Source organism: Nerophis ophidion, linkage group LG13, assembly GCF_033978795.1.
Source record: "Nerophis ophidion isolate RoL-2023_Sa linkage group LG13, RoL_Noph_v1.0, whole genome shotgun sequence".
NCBI lineage: Eukaryota > Metazoa > Chordata > Actinopteri > Syngnathiformes > Syngnathidae > Nerophis > Nerophis ophidion.
In genome coordinates, this window is record NC_084623.1 from 4,356,482 (window position 1) to 4,370,878 (window position 14,397).

The 14,397-nt window shown below is 39.9% G+C and overlaps 1 protein-coding gene across 2 annotated transcripts in view; it reads left to right on the top strand.

Annotated features, from left to right (window-relative positions):
- The window catches only part of epha3 (eph receptor A3), a 297,755-nt gene that overhangs the window by 202,807 nt on the left and 80,551 nt on the right, over nucleotides 1-14,397 (top strand). For both annotated transcript variants that reach the window (XM_061918278.1, XM_061918277.1), the window contains exon 7: nucleotides 703-827. In XM_061918278.1, the coding sequence (XP_061774262.1) occupies nucleotides 703-827 (125 nt within the window). The remainder of the gene's footprint in view (nucleotides 1-702; nucleotides 828-14,397) is intronic.

Genomic DNA, 14,397 nt, shown 5'->3' on the forward strand with positions numbered 1-14,397 from the left:
ATATATATATATATATATATATATATATGTATATACACACACATTATAGACGCCGGTCTCTTATGTTTTGACGGGTATCGAAACTGAAAGTGAACTTGTCTTCCAAGAACCCCCCCCCCCTCCTCCCTCCCCAGGATGGTACTTCATCACGCCATTAAAGTGGACCGATAAGGAAACAGAGTGAGCTAATCATGTGATATCTCCTCCTGCAGAACCAAGGGCCACTTCTCAGACTCTCTATTCCGCTTCAAGGTGGAGAATACTCCTTTAACATCATTTATGTCTAAATGAGGACTTCTGGCCGTCTCTCATCCCTCGGATGCTTTAAAAGGTGTAAGCCGACACCAGCCGGGGTCCCCGGGTGTGTGTTTGTGCGCGCTAGAGCCAACACAGGAAGCATATCAGGGAATTGAAGGAGACATCATGTCCCGCTTTAGCTTGGATGTGTTAGTTCTCTGCAGTGAAATATGAGATCTAAGCACTCCCCCCTGCATGACATCCATGTCTTTGCTACTTCTGTGTAAATCATCTTCTTCCAACCTGCTCCCCCTTCAATGTGGGCCCCAGCGGGCAGAAAAGTGAATTAGGCTAACAGGAAGCGTAGACAATTGTCGGGATGCAACTGAACTTCCACTCAACTTCTCCGCAGGAGAACTGGCCGTCTCACGTTCTGCTTTCTCTCTCTTTCTGCTTCCACCCCAGCTCCCTCCCCCGTGATCGTCATCAAGAAGGAGAAGACATCACGGAATAGTGTTTCCTTGTCTTGGCTGGAGCCGGAGAGACCCAACGGCATCATCCTCGACTACGAGATCAAATACTACGAAAAGGTAAGTACTCAGAGCGCTTTATGTACTTATTTCTCTTGAAATGATGCTTTGTTAGTTTTGGACAAGGGAAAGGAGTCGGAAGATGCAGAACTTATTGGATCCTACTTTGTACAGTTAAACAATTACCATGTTTTCAAGACTATAAAGCACACCGAATATAAACCGCACTCACTAAATTTTAGAAGAAAAAACGTGTCTTTTTAAATATTAGCTGCACTGGACTATATACGTTGTGAAAATGAGTATTTCACTCAGAAATATTTTGTAAATATTACCTTTCCACATGGTGTCTGTAACAAGGCAGTAAAACGGCTGCTCGAACAAAACAGAAGTCATTTTCCTGGACCCACTAGCTGCTCAAGCTAGTTCTCCAATCAGCTAAACAGACTCAATAACTCCACGCTGACGTTTTGTTTAGTTTAGTTAGGAATTTGTGAAACAGAAACAATAGAAAAATACCATATTTTCTGTACTATAGAGCACACCAACTCTAAGCTGCACCCACTAAATTTTAGAAGAAAAGAGATGTGTTTAATATGTAAGCCGCACCAGATTATAAGACACAGTTATTTAATTTGTGAAATGAGTATTTTACACAGAAATATTTTGTAAACATTACCTTTCCAAACAGTGTTTGTAACAAGGCAGTAAAACGGCTGCTCGAACAAAACAGAAGTCATTTTCCTGGACCCACTAGCTGCTCAAGCTAGTTCTCCAATCAGCTAAACAGACTCAATAACTCCACGGTGACGTTTTGTTTAGTTTACTTAGGAATTTGTGAAACAGAAACAATACAAAAACACTGTATTTTCCGGACTATAAAGCGCACCGAATATAAGCTGCACCCACTCAATTTTGGAAAAATTATAGTCGGCACCGGACTATAATTTGAAGTTATATACGTTGTGAAATGAGTAATTTACGCAGAAATATTTTGTAAATATTACCTTTCCACATGGTTACTGTAACAAGGCAGTAAAACGGCTGATTGACAAAACAGAAGTCATTTTCATAGACCCACTAGCTGCTCAAGCTAGTTCTCCAATCAGCTAAACAGACACAATAACTCCATGGTGATGTTTTGGTTAGTTTACTTAGGAAATTGTGAAAAAGAAACAATAAAAGGATACCGTATTTTCCGGACTATAGAGCGCACCGAATATAAGCTGCACCCACTAAATTTTAGAAGAAAATAAATGTGTTTAATGTGTAAGCCTCACTGGACTATAAACCACAGTTAAATACGTTGTGAAATGAGTATTTTACACAGAAATATTTTGCAAATATTACCTTTCCACATGGTTACTGTAACAAGGCAGTAAAACGGCTGTTCGAACAAAACAGAAGTCATGGTCATGGACCCACTAGCTGCTCAAGCTAGTTCTCCAATCAGCTAAACAGACTCAATAACTCCACGGTGACGTTTTGTTTAGTTTAGTTAGGAATTTGTGAAACAGAAACAATACAAAAACACTGTATTTTCCGGACTATAAAGCGCACAGAATATAAGCTGCACCCACTATATTTTAAAAGAAAATACATTTCTTTAATATGTAAGCCTCACTGGACTATAAGCCGCAGTTAAATACGTTGTGAAATGAGTATTTTACACAGAAATATTTTTTTAATATTACCTTTCCAAACAGTGTCTGTAACAAGGCAGTAAAACGACTGATCGAACAAAACAGAAGTCATTTTCATAGACCCACTAGCTGCTCAAGCTAGTTCTCCAATCAGCTAAACAGACACAATAACTCCATGGTGATGTTTTGGTTAGTTTACTTAGGAAATTGTGAAACAGAAACAATACAAGGATACCGTATTTCCGGACTATAAAGCGCACCGGATATAAGCTGCACCCACTAAATTTTAGAAGAAAATACATGTGTTTAATATGTAAGCCTCACTGGACTATAAGCCACAGTTATATATGTTGTGAAATGAGTATTTTACACAGAAATATTTTGTAAATATTACCTTTATAAATGGTGTCTGTAGCAAGGCAGTAAAACGGGTGTTCGAACAAAACAGAAGTCATGGTCATGGACCCACTAGCTGCTCAAGCTAGTTCTCCAATCAGCTAAACAGACTCAATAACTCCACGGTGACGTTTTGTTTGGTTTAGTTAGGAATTTGTGAAACAGAAACAATACAAAAACACTGTATTTTCCGGACTATAAAGCGCACCAAATATAAGCCGCACCCACTCAATTTTGGAAAAATTATAGTCGGCACCGGACTATAATTTGAAGTTATATACGTTGTGAAATGAGTAATTTACGCAGAAATATTTTGTAAATATTACCTTTCCACATGGTTACTGTAACAAGGCAGTAAAACGGCTGATTGACAAAACAGAAGTCATTTTCATAGACCCACTAGCTGCTCAAGCTAGTTCTCCAATCAGCTAAACAGACACAATAACTCCATGGGGATGTTTTGGTTAGTTTACTTAGGAAATTGTGAAACAGAAACAATAAAAGGATACCGTATTTTCCGGACTATAGAGCGCACCGAATATAAGCTGCACCCACTAAATTTTAGAAGAAAATAAATGTGTTTAATGTGTAAGCCTCACTGGACTATAAACCACAGTTAAATACGTTGTGAAATGAGTATTTTACACAGAAATATTTTGCAAATATTACCTTTCCACATGGTTACTGTAACAAGGCAGTAAAACGGCTGTTCGAACAAAACAGAAGTCATGGTCATGGACCCACTAGCTGCTCAAGCTAGTTCTCCAATCAGCTAAACAGACTCAATAACTCCACGGTGACGTTTTGTTTAGTTTAGTTAGGAATTTGTGAAACAGAAACAATACAAAAACACTGTATTTTCCGGACTATAAAGCGCACAGAATATAAGCTGCACCCACTATATTTTAAAAGAAAATACATTTCTTTAATATGTAAGCCTCACTGGACTATAAGCCGCAGTTAAATACGTTGTGAAATGAGTATTTTACACAGAAATATTTTTTTAATATTACCTTTCCAAACAGTGTCTTTAACAAGGCAGTAAAACGACTGATCGAACAAAACAGAAGTCATTTTCATAGACCCACTAGCTGCTCAAGCTAGTTCTCCAATCAGCTAAACAGACACAATAACTCCATGGTGATGTTTTGGTTAGTTTACTTAGGAAATTGTGAAACAGAAACAATACAAGGATACCGTATTTCTGGACTATAAAGCGCACAGAATATAAGCTGCACCCACTAAATTTTAGAAGAAAATACATGTGTTTAATATGTAAGCCTCACTGGACTATAAGCCACAGTTATATTTGTTGTGAAATGAGTATTTTACACAAAAATATTTTGTAAATATTACCTTTATAAATGGTGTCTGTAACAAGGCAGTAAAACGGTTGATCAAACAAAACAGAGGTCATGGTCGTGGACCTACTAGCTGCGGAAGCTAGCTCTCCAATCAGCTAAACAGACTCAATAACTCCACGGTGACGTTTTGGTTAGTTTACTTGGAGATTGTGAGACAAACAATACAAAAATAATGTTGTTGCAAGTAAATAATACAAACACAGACACTCGTAAATGTGTTAGCATAATAACTAATGTTAATGAACCTGTTAGCATATTTGATAATGCTAATGAAAAGGAGCAGACTACTCTCTGGCTCTTTTAGTCAGCTTGCAGAGTACGTCCTGGTCCTTTTAGTTACTAAAGCTGACTACTTCCTGGTCCTTTTAGTCAGCAAGCGTACTACTACTTCCTGGTCCTTTTTGCCAGCTAGCATACTACTACTTCTTGGTCCTTTTATTTAGCTATCAGACTGCTTCCTGGTCCTTTTAGTTAGCTGGCAGACTCCTTCATGATCCTTTTAGTTAGATAGCATTCTACTTCCTGGTCCTTTTATTTAGCTTGTAGACCACTTCCTGGTCCTTTTACTTTGGCTAGCATACTACTTCCTGGTCCTTTTAGTTAGCTTGCACACTACCTCCTGGTCCTTTTAGTTAGCTTGCAGGCTACTTCCTGGTCCTTTTAAGTTGGCTAGCATATTACTTCCTGGTCCTTTAAGTTAGCTAGCACGCCACTTCTTGGTCCTTTTAAGTTGGCTAGCATACTACTTCCTGGTCCTTTTAAGTTTGGCTAGCATACTACTTCCTGGCCTATTTAGTTTGCTAGCATACTACTTCCTGGTCCTGTTAGTTAGCTAGTATACTATTTCCTGGTCCTTTTATTTAGCTATCGGACTGCTTCCTGCTCCTTTTAGTTAGCTTGCAGACTACTTCCTGGTCCTTTTAGTTAGCTTGCAGACTACTTCCTGGTCCTTTTAGTTAGCTAGCATACTACTTCCTGGTCCTTTTAGTTAGCTAGCATACTACTTCCTGGTCCCTTTTAGTTAGCTAGCATACTACTTCCTAGTCCTTTTAGTTAGCTAGCATACTACTTCCTGGTCCTTTTAGTTAGCTAGCATACTACCTCCTGGTCCTTTTAGTTAGCCAGCAGACTACTTGTTGTATTTTAGGACTTAGAATACATAAACAAATACCAAAACATGTTTTTGTCTTACATAAGGACTGTGAATGATGGACAACATTCCTAAAACAGTTCACTTCCCCTGATGGGATGTTTATATCTTCCCCTTTGGATGAAGAACAATCAAATCCTAATGCAGGATTAAAAAACATGTGTCGCAAAGGAGTGTGTTGTTGCTGTCTTTCTCACCATCTCTGGGTCTAAATTGGACGTCAAAGTTGACCAACTTGTGGTTTTTCTGTAAGAATCTGCTGCAAAAATATTATATTCTTCCCAGATTAGTTTTACTGAAGTCAGTAAATGATTGAGGACACTTCAGAATGAGGGTAGTTTTGGGAACTTTTGATATCTGTGTGACAGAGACTCCCTCCCTTTTCCCTCTCTTGACACCGTGCGACACTCTAAATAGTTCCCCCCATTAAATCTGCATGGGCAGGGTTGCTTGTTTTGGTCGGGGGGGCTCCGAGGAATCAACAACACCCCAAATAAGATGTGAGGGTCTGTTGGGGAGCCTAGTCAGTTCAGGTGAGGTCAGGGGGATGAAGGTGGAACAAAGTGAAGTACATCTTCATCAGACTTAAAAGCATCCTTCTGTTTCTGGAGATTGCCAGATGCTATCAAGGATAGTCAATTAAAGTCCGCCCAAAACTTATTCTCCGGTTCTTCTGTTCAACGTTCCCACCTGCTTCTGTCACGGCTGAAACCTTTTTAATCCACTTCTTCATCTTTTTTGTGTTTCTGTTTGCCTTTTCACTCTATGTCGCCTTTCTTTACTCACCAGACTACTTCCTGGTCCTATTAGTTACCTAAGCAGACTACTTCCTGATCGTTTTAGTTAGCTAGCATCCTACTTCCTGGTCCTTTTTGTTAGCTTGCGGACTACTTTCTGGTCCATCTAGTTAGCTCACAGACTACTTCCTGGTCCTTTTTGTTTGCTTTCAGGCTACTTTATTGTCCTTTTAGTCAGCTAACAGACTACCTCCTGGTCCTTTTAGTCAGCTTGCAGACTACTTCCTGGTCCTTTTAGTAATCTAGCATTCTACTTCCTTATCCTTTTTGTTAGCTAGCGGACTACTTCCTGGTCCTTTTTGTTAGCCTGCAGACTACTTCCTGGTCATTTTAATTAGCTGGCAGACTGCTTCCTGCTCCTTTTAGTTAGCTCACAGACTACTTCATGGTTCTTTTAGTTATCTAGCACACTACTTCCCGGTCCTTTTAGTTAGCTCGCAGACTACTTCCTGGTCCTTTTAGTTAACTCACAGACTACTTCCTGGTCCTTTTTAGTTAACTACCAGACTACTTTCTGCTCCTTTTAGTTAGCTAGCAGACTACTTCCTGGTCCTTTTAGTTAGCTAGCAGACTACTTCCTGGTCCTTTTAGTTAGCTAGCAGACTACTTTCCGCTCATTTTTGTTAGCTAGCAGACTACTTCCTGGTCCTTTTAGTTAGCTAGCAGACTACTTCCTGGTCCTTTTAGTTAGCTAGCAGACTACTTCCTGGTCCTTTTAGTTAGCTAGCAGACTACTTTCCGCTCCTTTTAGTTAGCTCGCAGACTACTTCCTGGTCCTTTTAGTTAGCTAGCAGACTACTTCCTGGTCCTTTTAGTTAGCTCGCAGACTACTTCATGGTCCTTTTAGTTGACTAGCAGACTACTTTCCACTCCTTTTAGTTAGCTAGCAGACTAGTTCCTGGTCCTTTTAATTAGCTAGCAGACTACTTCCTGGTCCTTTTAATTAGCTAGCAGACTACTTCCTGGTCCTTTTAGTTAGCTAGAAGACTACTTCCTGGTCCTTTTAGTTAGCTAGCTGACTACTTTCCGCTCCTTTTAGTTAGCTAGCAGACTACTTCCTGGTCCTTTTAGTTAGCTAGCAGAATACCTTCCTCTCCTTTTAGTTAGCTCGCAGACTACTTCCTGGTCCTTTTAGTTAGCTAGCAGACTACTTCCTGGTCCTTTTAGTTAGCTAGCAGAATACTTTCCGCTCCTTTTAGTTAGCTCGCAGACTACTTCCTGGTCCTTTTAGTTAGCTAGCAGAATACTTTCCGCTCCTTTTAGTTAGCTCGCAGACTACTTCCTGGTCCTTTTAGTTAGCTAGCAGACTACTTCCTGGTCCTTTTAGTTAGCTTTCATACTCATTTATCTTAGGACTTAGAATGCATTAAACAAATCTAAACATGTGTTCTTGTCTTACATACGGACTGTGAATGATGGACACAATTCCTAAAAGAAAAAGTGTGCTTCCCCTCTGATGGAGACAAGTTTTATGGCAGACAATAAACCAGCTCTGCCAGAGAAATTAGCACGGAACAAATTACATCGGCTTTCAGCGCCGACGCCTCGCTAGAGCTGACATTTGATGGTGAAATTAGCCGCGGACGCAAGTTAAGTCAGTCGGGCAGATTCATTGTGTGTGTGTGTGTGTGTGTGTGTGTGTGTGTGTGTGTGTGTGTGTGTGTGTGTGTGTGTGTGTGTGTGTGTGTGTGTGTGTGTGTGTGCAGCAACCCCGGCCCCTAATCTGTTGATTAGCAGGCAGACAGAAGTCCGCTGCCTGATCAGCTCAGATGCTAATAAAACATAACTGGACACCAGGCAAGGAGAAAAGTTGATATTGTGATTTTTCATCTCACTCACTATCGTGTCACTAAATGCTGCTTCCTCTGAAGCAGGGGTGTCCAAATTTTATCCACCGAGGGCCGCACACTGAAAAATAAAAGCAATCCAATCCAATCCAATCCAATCCACTTTATTTATATAGCACATTTAAACAACAATAACGTTTCCAAAGTGCTGCACAGCCATGTTAAAAACAATTGTAAAAAAAATTAATAAATCAATAAAATAAAATAAAAAAAGTATATATATATATTATGCTCCACCAATGACTGAATAAAAACAAAAAATAAATAAATATAAAACCAATAAAAACAATATAAAAACACATATGATTAAAAACAAGCGGGGGCCATTTTGATATTTTTTATTTTAAAAAACAATACAATATATGTATGAAAAATATACATTTAGGCCTCCACTCAGGCTTGATCCCGGGGACTCTAAAGGGTTTTGGTCCAAAAATTATTAAAAATGTGTCATTATTCAGTATTATTATTTTTTTTTCAATCAATCAATCAATCAATCAATGTTTATTTATATAGCCCCAAATCACAAATGTCTCAAAGGACTGCACAAATCATTACGACTACAACATCCTCGGAAGAACCCACAAAAGGGCAAGGAAAACTCACACCCAGTGGGCAGGGAGAATTCACATCCAGTGGGACGCCAGTGACAATGCTGACTATGAGAAACCTTGGAGAGGACCTCAGATGTGGGCAACCCCCCCCCTCTAGGTGACCGAAAGCAATGGATGTGGAGCGGGTCTAACATGATACTGTGAAAGTTCAATCCATAGTGGTTCCAACACAGCCGCCAGAGTTCAGTTCAAGCGGATCCAAGACAGCAGCGAGAGTCCCGTCCACAGGAAACCATCTCAAGCGGAGGCGGATCAGCAGCGTAGAGATGTCCCCAACCAATACAGGCGAGCGGTCCATCCTGGGTCCCGACGAGCGGTCCATCCTGGATCTCAACTCTGGACAGCCAGTACTTCATCCATGGTCATCGGACCGGACCCCCTCCACAAGGGAGGGGGGGGGCATAGGAGAAAGAAAAGAAGCGGCAGATCAACTGGTCTAAAAAGGAGGTCTATTTAAAGGCTAGAGTATACAGATGAGTTTTAAGGTGAGACTTTATTATCATTCAAGTTTTAAATCTCTAAATCAACATTAGGTCCATCTGTCCATATAATGATTTTAAAGATTTAAGTTGTATGCTATTTTTGTCACAAAAAAAATCACGAAATATGCAATATTTTCACCCAATATTTGTTTTAAGTGGAATATATGAGATTATATAATAATTGGAGCATTGATTTTAATTCATTATTATTTTTTGAGCAATGACATTAAAAAACAAATCACACTAAAACGATTGGGGATCCAAAACGTTCCTTCCCATTAAAGTGTTGGAAAATAAATCATACATTCTTTTTTACAGTTTACTTTTAACACAATAATCTCGAGATTAACTTCAGATCAATCAATCAATCAATGTTTACTTATATAGCCCTAAAACACTACGACACCCTCGGTAGGCCCACATAAGGGCAGGGAAAACTCACACCCAGTGGGACATCGGTGACAATGATGACTATGAGAAACCTTGGAGAGGAGGAAAGCAATGGATGTCGAGCGGGTCTAACATGATACTGTGAAAGTTCAATCCATAATGGATCCAAAACAGTCGCGAGAGTCCAGTCCAAAGCGGATCCAACACAGCAGCGAGAGTCCCGTTCACAGCAGAGCCAGCAGGAAACCATCCCAAGCGGAGGCGGATCAGCAGCGCAGAGATGTCCCCAGCCGATATACAGGCAAGCAGTACATGGCCACCGGATCGGACCGGACCCCCTCCACAAGGGAGAGTGGGACATAGGAGAAAAAGGAAAGAAATGGCAGATCAACTGGTCTAAAAAGGGAGTCTATTTAAAGGCTAGAGTATACAAATGAGTTTGAAGGTGAGACTTAAATGCTTCTACTGAGGTGGCATCTCGAACTGATCTATCCTTCAATTATAAGTTTTATTGTTTATGTGGGCCTACCGAGGATGTGGTAGTGGTTTGTGCAGCCCTTTGAGACACTAGTGATTTAGGGCTATATAAGTAAACATTAATTGATTGATTGTTGTTTATGTTTTTTGTTTGTTCATTTTAGGCCCTTCTTTAAAAAAAACAGCTCAGTTTTTTATATGGCAAACAAAATATGCAACGTTTTCCCCAAAAAATATGTCGAAGTGGAAAATTTAACGTGACCTGATCAGAACCTTGAATAGGTCAATAATTCATAATGACAATGATTTTGATTCATTATTATTTTTTTAAAGAAAGAAACAGCCTGCATGGCAGCTTTGTGGTATTAGAGTAAATATTGCAACATTTTCTTGTTACATTTCACCCGTTTGCTCTTTTATATCACTTTTTACGTTTTAGAATTTTTTCTATCGTATTTTTAAAACTTTGGACACCCCTGCTCTGAAGAAAGTGTGTCGCCCTTGCACAAACGCTGTGGTTGGCCCCCACCAGCCGGCCGGGGCCACCTGAGGACATGCACACAAACACCAACACAGGATTCTTCACAGAGGATTTGAGAACCCGGGACAAAAAAAAGTGTTCCTCGGAGCAGAAGAGAGAAGAAGGACACAGTTGGAGGCCAGCGTGGAAACACAAGATCTGGCCTGGTGCTTAATGTGCACATTGCAGGTCACAACGTTTCTTAAAGACACAAATACACACATTTAAAAACAACAAATAAACAAACAAACAAGGAAGGCGAGCCAGCAGAGATAGAAAATAAAGAATATTCAGTAAAAAAAATAAACATGTTCCTCTATTTTATTTGTGTTGTTGGCATCTTCATGTACACTTTTATGTGCTTTTATAAACATATTTGTTTTAACTTTAAAATATGTTTAATCAAAACATTGATTAAAAAATGTAAGAGGCACATTTCATATTTAAGTCCATTGAGACAATCGATAATTGCATTATTTGACTAGAACACTTATTTGCTTCTCATTTCAATATGAAACTATAATTAGAATGAAAGCTACAAGCAGCGATGGACGGGACCGACTTTTGCTGGTGTTTCCTGCCTTTACCCATTCAACATATCTTTACCTGCACATTACCTACCTTCCCTGCATCCTGGGGTCACACTGGTGCTTCTTTCTGTCCCCCATACACACTGGTGCTTCCTGCCATCACCCAGACAACATATCTTTACCTGCACATTACCTACCTTCTCTGTATCCTGGAGTCAAACTGGTGCCTCCTTCTTTCACTCAGTCAACATATCTTTACCTGCACATTACCTACCTTTTCTGCATTGTGTGGTCACGCTGGTGCTTCCTGCTTTTAATCGGCCATCTTGAGACGGCAGCAGCGCAGCGGTTTTTTCAAGGCTCATAAAATCAAAACCGGAGCAGTTAGAGAAACAATTTGCGCAACTTTTAATCAGAAGTGTTCAATCTCTTTCCTGTGCGAGTTTGAAGCCGACACAACAAACGCGCTCGGAGTGGATTATGTTTGAAAAAAAGGTGACGGGTTTTTACAAAACTTTTGTTTTGAAGGGGTAATTGCCAACTTCTTGTTGATGTTTGCTGAGGGATGTCAATTAATGAAATGTAGGTCTAAGTGAGACCTACATAGAGGTTTTTGTTTCATGTCTCTACGACATTCCTACCTGAAGTTACAAGCAGTTTTGTCTGTGTTTTCTTCCTGGGAGCAGTTTTGTCAGTTTTTTGTTCCTAGGGGTGCTAAAGCGCAATTTTGAGTTTTGGGGTTTGTTTTTATATTAGATCGCAATTTTCACCAGTCCTGATGTGTGTGTCCAGTTTGGTGAGTTTTGAAGCATTTTAAGGGGGTCAAAATACAGCTCAAAGAGGCAAAAATGACATTTTTTAGGAAACTTTTGTTTTGAAGGATTTTTTGCCAATTTCCTGTTGATTTTTGCTGAAAGTGGTCAGTGTATGAAATCCAGGTCTAAGTCAGACCTACATAGAAGTTTTTGTTTCATGTCTCTACGACATTCCTAACGGAAGTTACAAGCAGTTTTGTATGTGTTATTTCCTAGGGAGCGCTAGAGCGCAATTTTGAGTTTTAGGTTTTGGTTTTTGATTAGATCGCAATTTTCGTCAGTCTTGATGTGTGTGTTAAATTTGGTGAGTTTTGAAGCATGATTTGGGGGTCAAATTACAGCTCAAAGAGATGGTGGTATAATAATAATAATAAAACCTTAGAAATACAATAGAGTCTGGGAACAAAAGAAACATGTGCTGAACGTACGGGAAGCTAAGGCTAACACTTAGCACAGAGTCTGGAAACAAAAGAAACATGTACTGAACGTCCGGGAAGCTAAGGCTAACACTTAGCACAGAGTCTGGAAATAAAAGAAACATGTACTGAACGTACGGGAAGCTAAGGCTAACACTTAGCACAGAGTGTGGAAACAAAAGAAACATGTGCTGAACGTACGGGAAGCTAAGGCTAACACTTAGCACAGAGTCTGGAAGCAAAAGAAACATGTGCTGAACGTACGGGAAGCTAAGGCTAACACTTAGCACAGAGTCTGGAAATAAAAGAAACATGTGCCGAACGTACGGGAAGCTAAGGCTAACACTTAGCACAGAGTCTGGAAACAAAAGAAACATGTGCTGAACGTACGGGAAGCTAAGGCTAACACTTAGCACAGAGTCTGGAAGCAAAAGAAACATGTGCTGAACGTACGGGAAGCTAAGGCTAACACTTAGCACAGAGTCTGGAAACAAAAGAAACATGTGCTGAATGTACGGGAAGCTAAGGCTAACACTTAGCACAGAGTCTGGAAACAAAAGAAACATGTACTGAACGTCCGGGAAGCTAAGGCTAACACTTAGCACAGAGTCTGGAAACAAAAGAAACATGTGCCGAACGTACGGGAAGCTAAGGCTAACACTTAGCACAGAGTCTGGAAATAAAAGAAACATGTGCCGAACGCACGAAAAGCTAAGGCTAATACTAGGCACAGAGACTGGAACCAGAAACATAAACGCGACTGTAGCTCACCGCAAACAAGGAACCCAGACAGACTGACGGGAGAAGGCAGGCTTAAATAATGACAGTGATTACCAAAACACAGGTGTGCGTCCGAAACAAGCGGCAGGTGAAAATAATAAGCAACCATGGTAACCAGGAACTGAACGGAGTCCAACACTAACAGAATAACACAAATGACCCGAAAACCTAAACAGAATATAATCCGTGCAGCGGATCATAAAACTCAACATTGTTTCAATGTCTTGTGCCCGCTAGGTTGTGATATCGATTCGATTGAGTTCCAATTCCTGGGGTGACAGATTGACTCTCGATTCAAACCATTTCTCTTAATGTATTACTTATAGTCTTTATAATTAATCTGTTTTTAAAGCAATTTACAGGTAAGAACAAATCCTTCCGGTTGCCGGAAGATGGCATAAAAATTAAGATTTTTGCTAATTATGAACCTATTTAAAATTTTATAAAAAAATAATTGTTATTAGACTTGTTGTTATGAAACTTTACTTCTGATTTGACGCTAAACACAAGTATTCAACTTGGTAACAACATCTGTGTGTCAGAAAAGGAGACATTCACCCTGTTTCAGAACCCAGTCCATCGTGGCTTTACATGATCTTGCCGGAATAGGCGAGAAGCTCCATAAAACCTGGAAGTGCTTTTCAGCATTACTGCTACTTGCACACATGTGCACGATGCCACGGGCGCTACAGACACAAAGTCACATAATGTAGCATCAAAGGATTTCCACTTCAAGCTGCTAAAATCTGGATGTCCTTTTCCTCTTCGCCTGGAGGACACCATTTTCCCGTGATGTTGATTTGGGGACTGAGGACTCATTACACATCAACACTTTTAATGCTGGTTTCTACTACTTGGCTGCTTCACACTTCAAGTGGCTTAATGGCTACCACTTGAAGGTCTTTATCAACAACCAGGGCTCCTGCAGACGTGTGTGTGTGTGTGTGTGTGTGTGTGTGTGTGTGTGTGTGTGTGTGTGTGTGTGTGTGTGTGTGTGTGTGTGTGTGGAGGAACGTCAAGCACAAAGACACAACTTGTCTGGCGTGTGTCGGCATGACAACAGACCATTAGTCATCTGTGTGACAAGGATTCATATGTGGCCTAAATCTGAATGTTGTAGCCATTAGTGGCTTGAAAGTAGTAAGGAGAGACACTGTCAATGCATCACGGCCCCAAAATATTAAATTATCTACATATATATATATATATATATATATATATATATATATATATATATATATATATATATATATATATATATATATATATATGTATATGTATATGTATATGTATATATAGGTTGATTGGCAACACTAAATAGTCCCTAGTGTGTGAATGTGAGTGTGAATGTTGTCTGTCTATGTGTGTTGGCCCTGCGATGAGATGGCGACTTGTCCAGGGTGTACCCC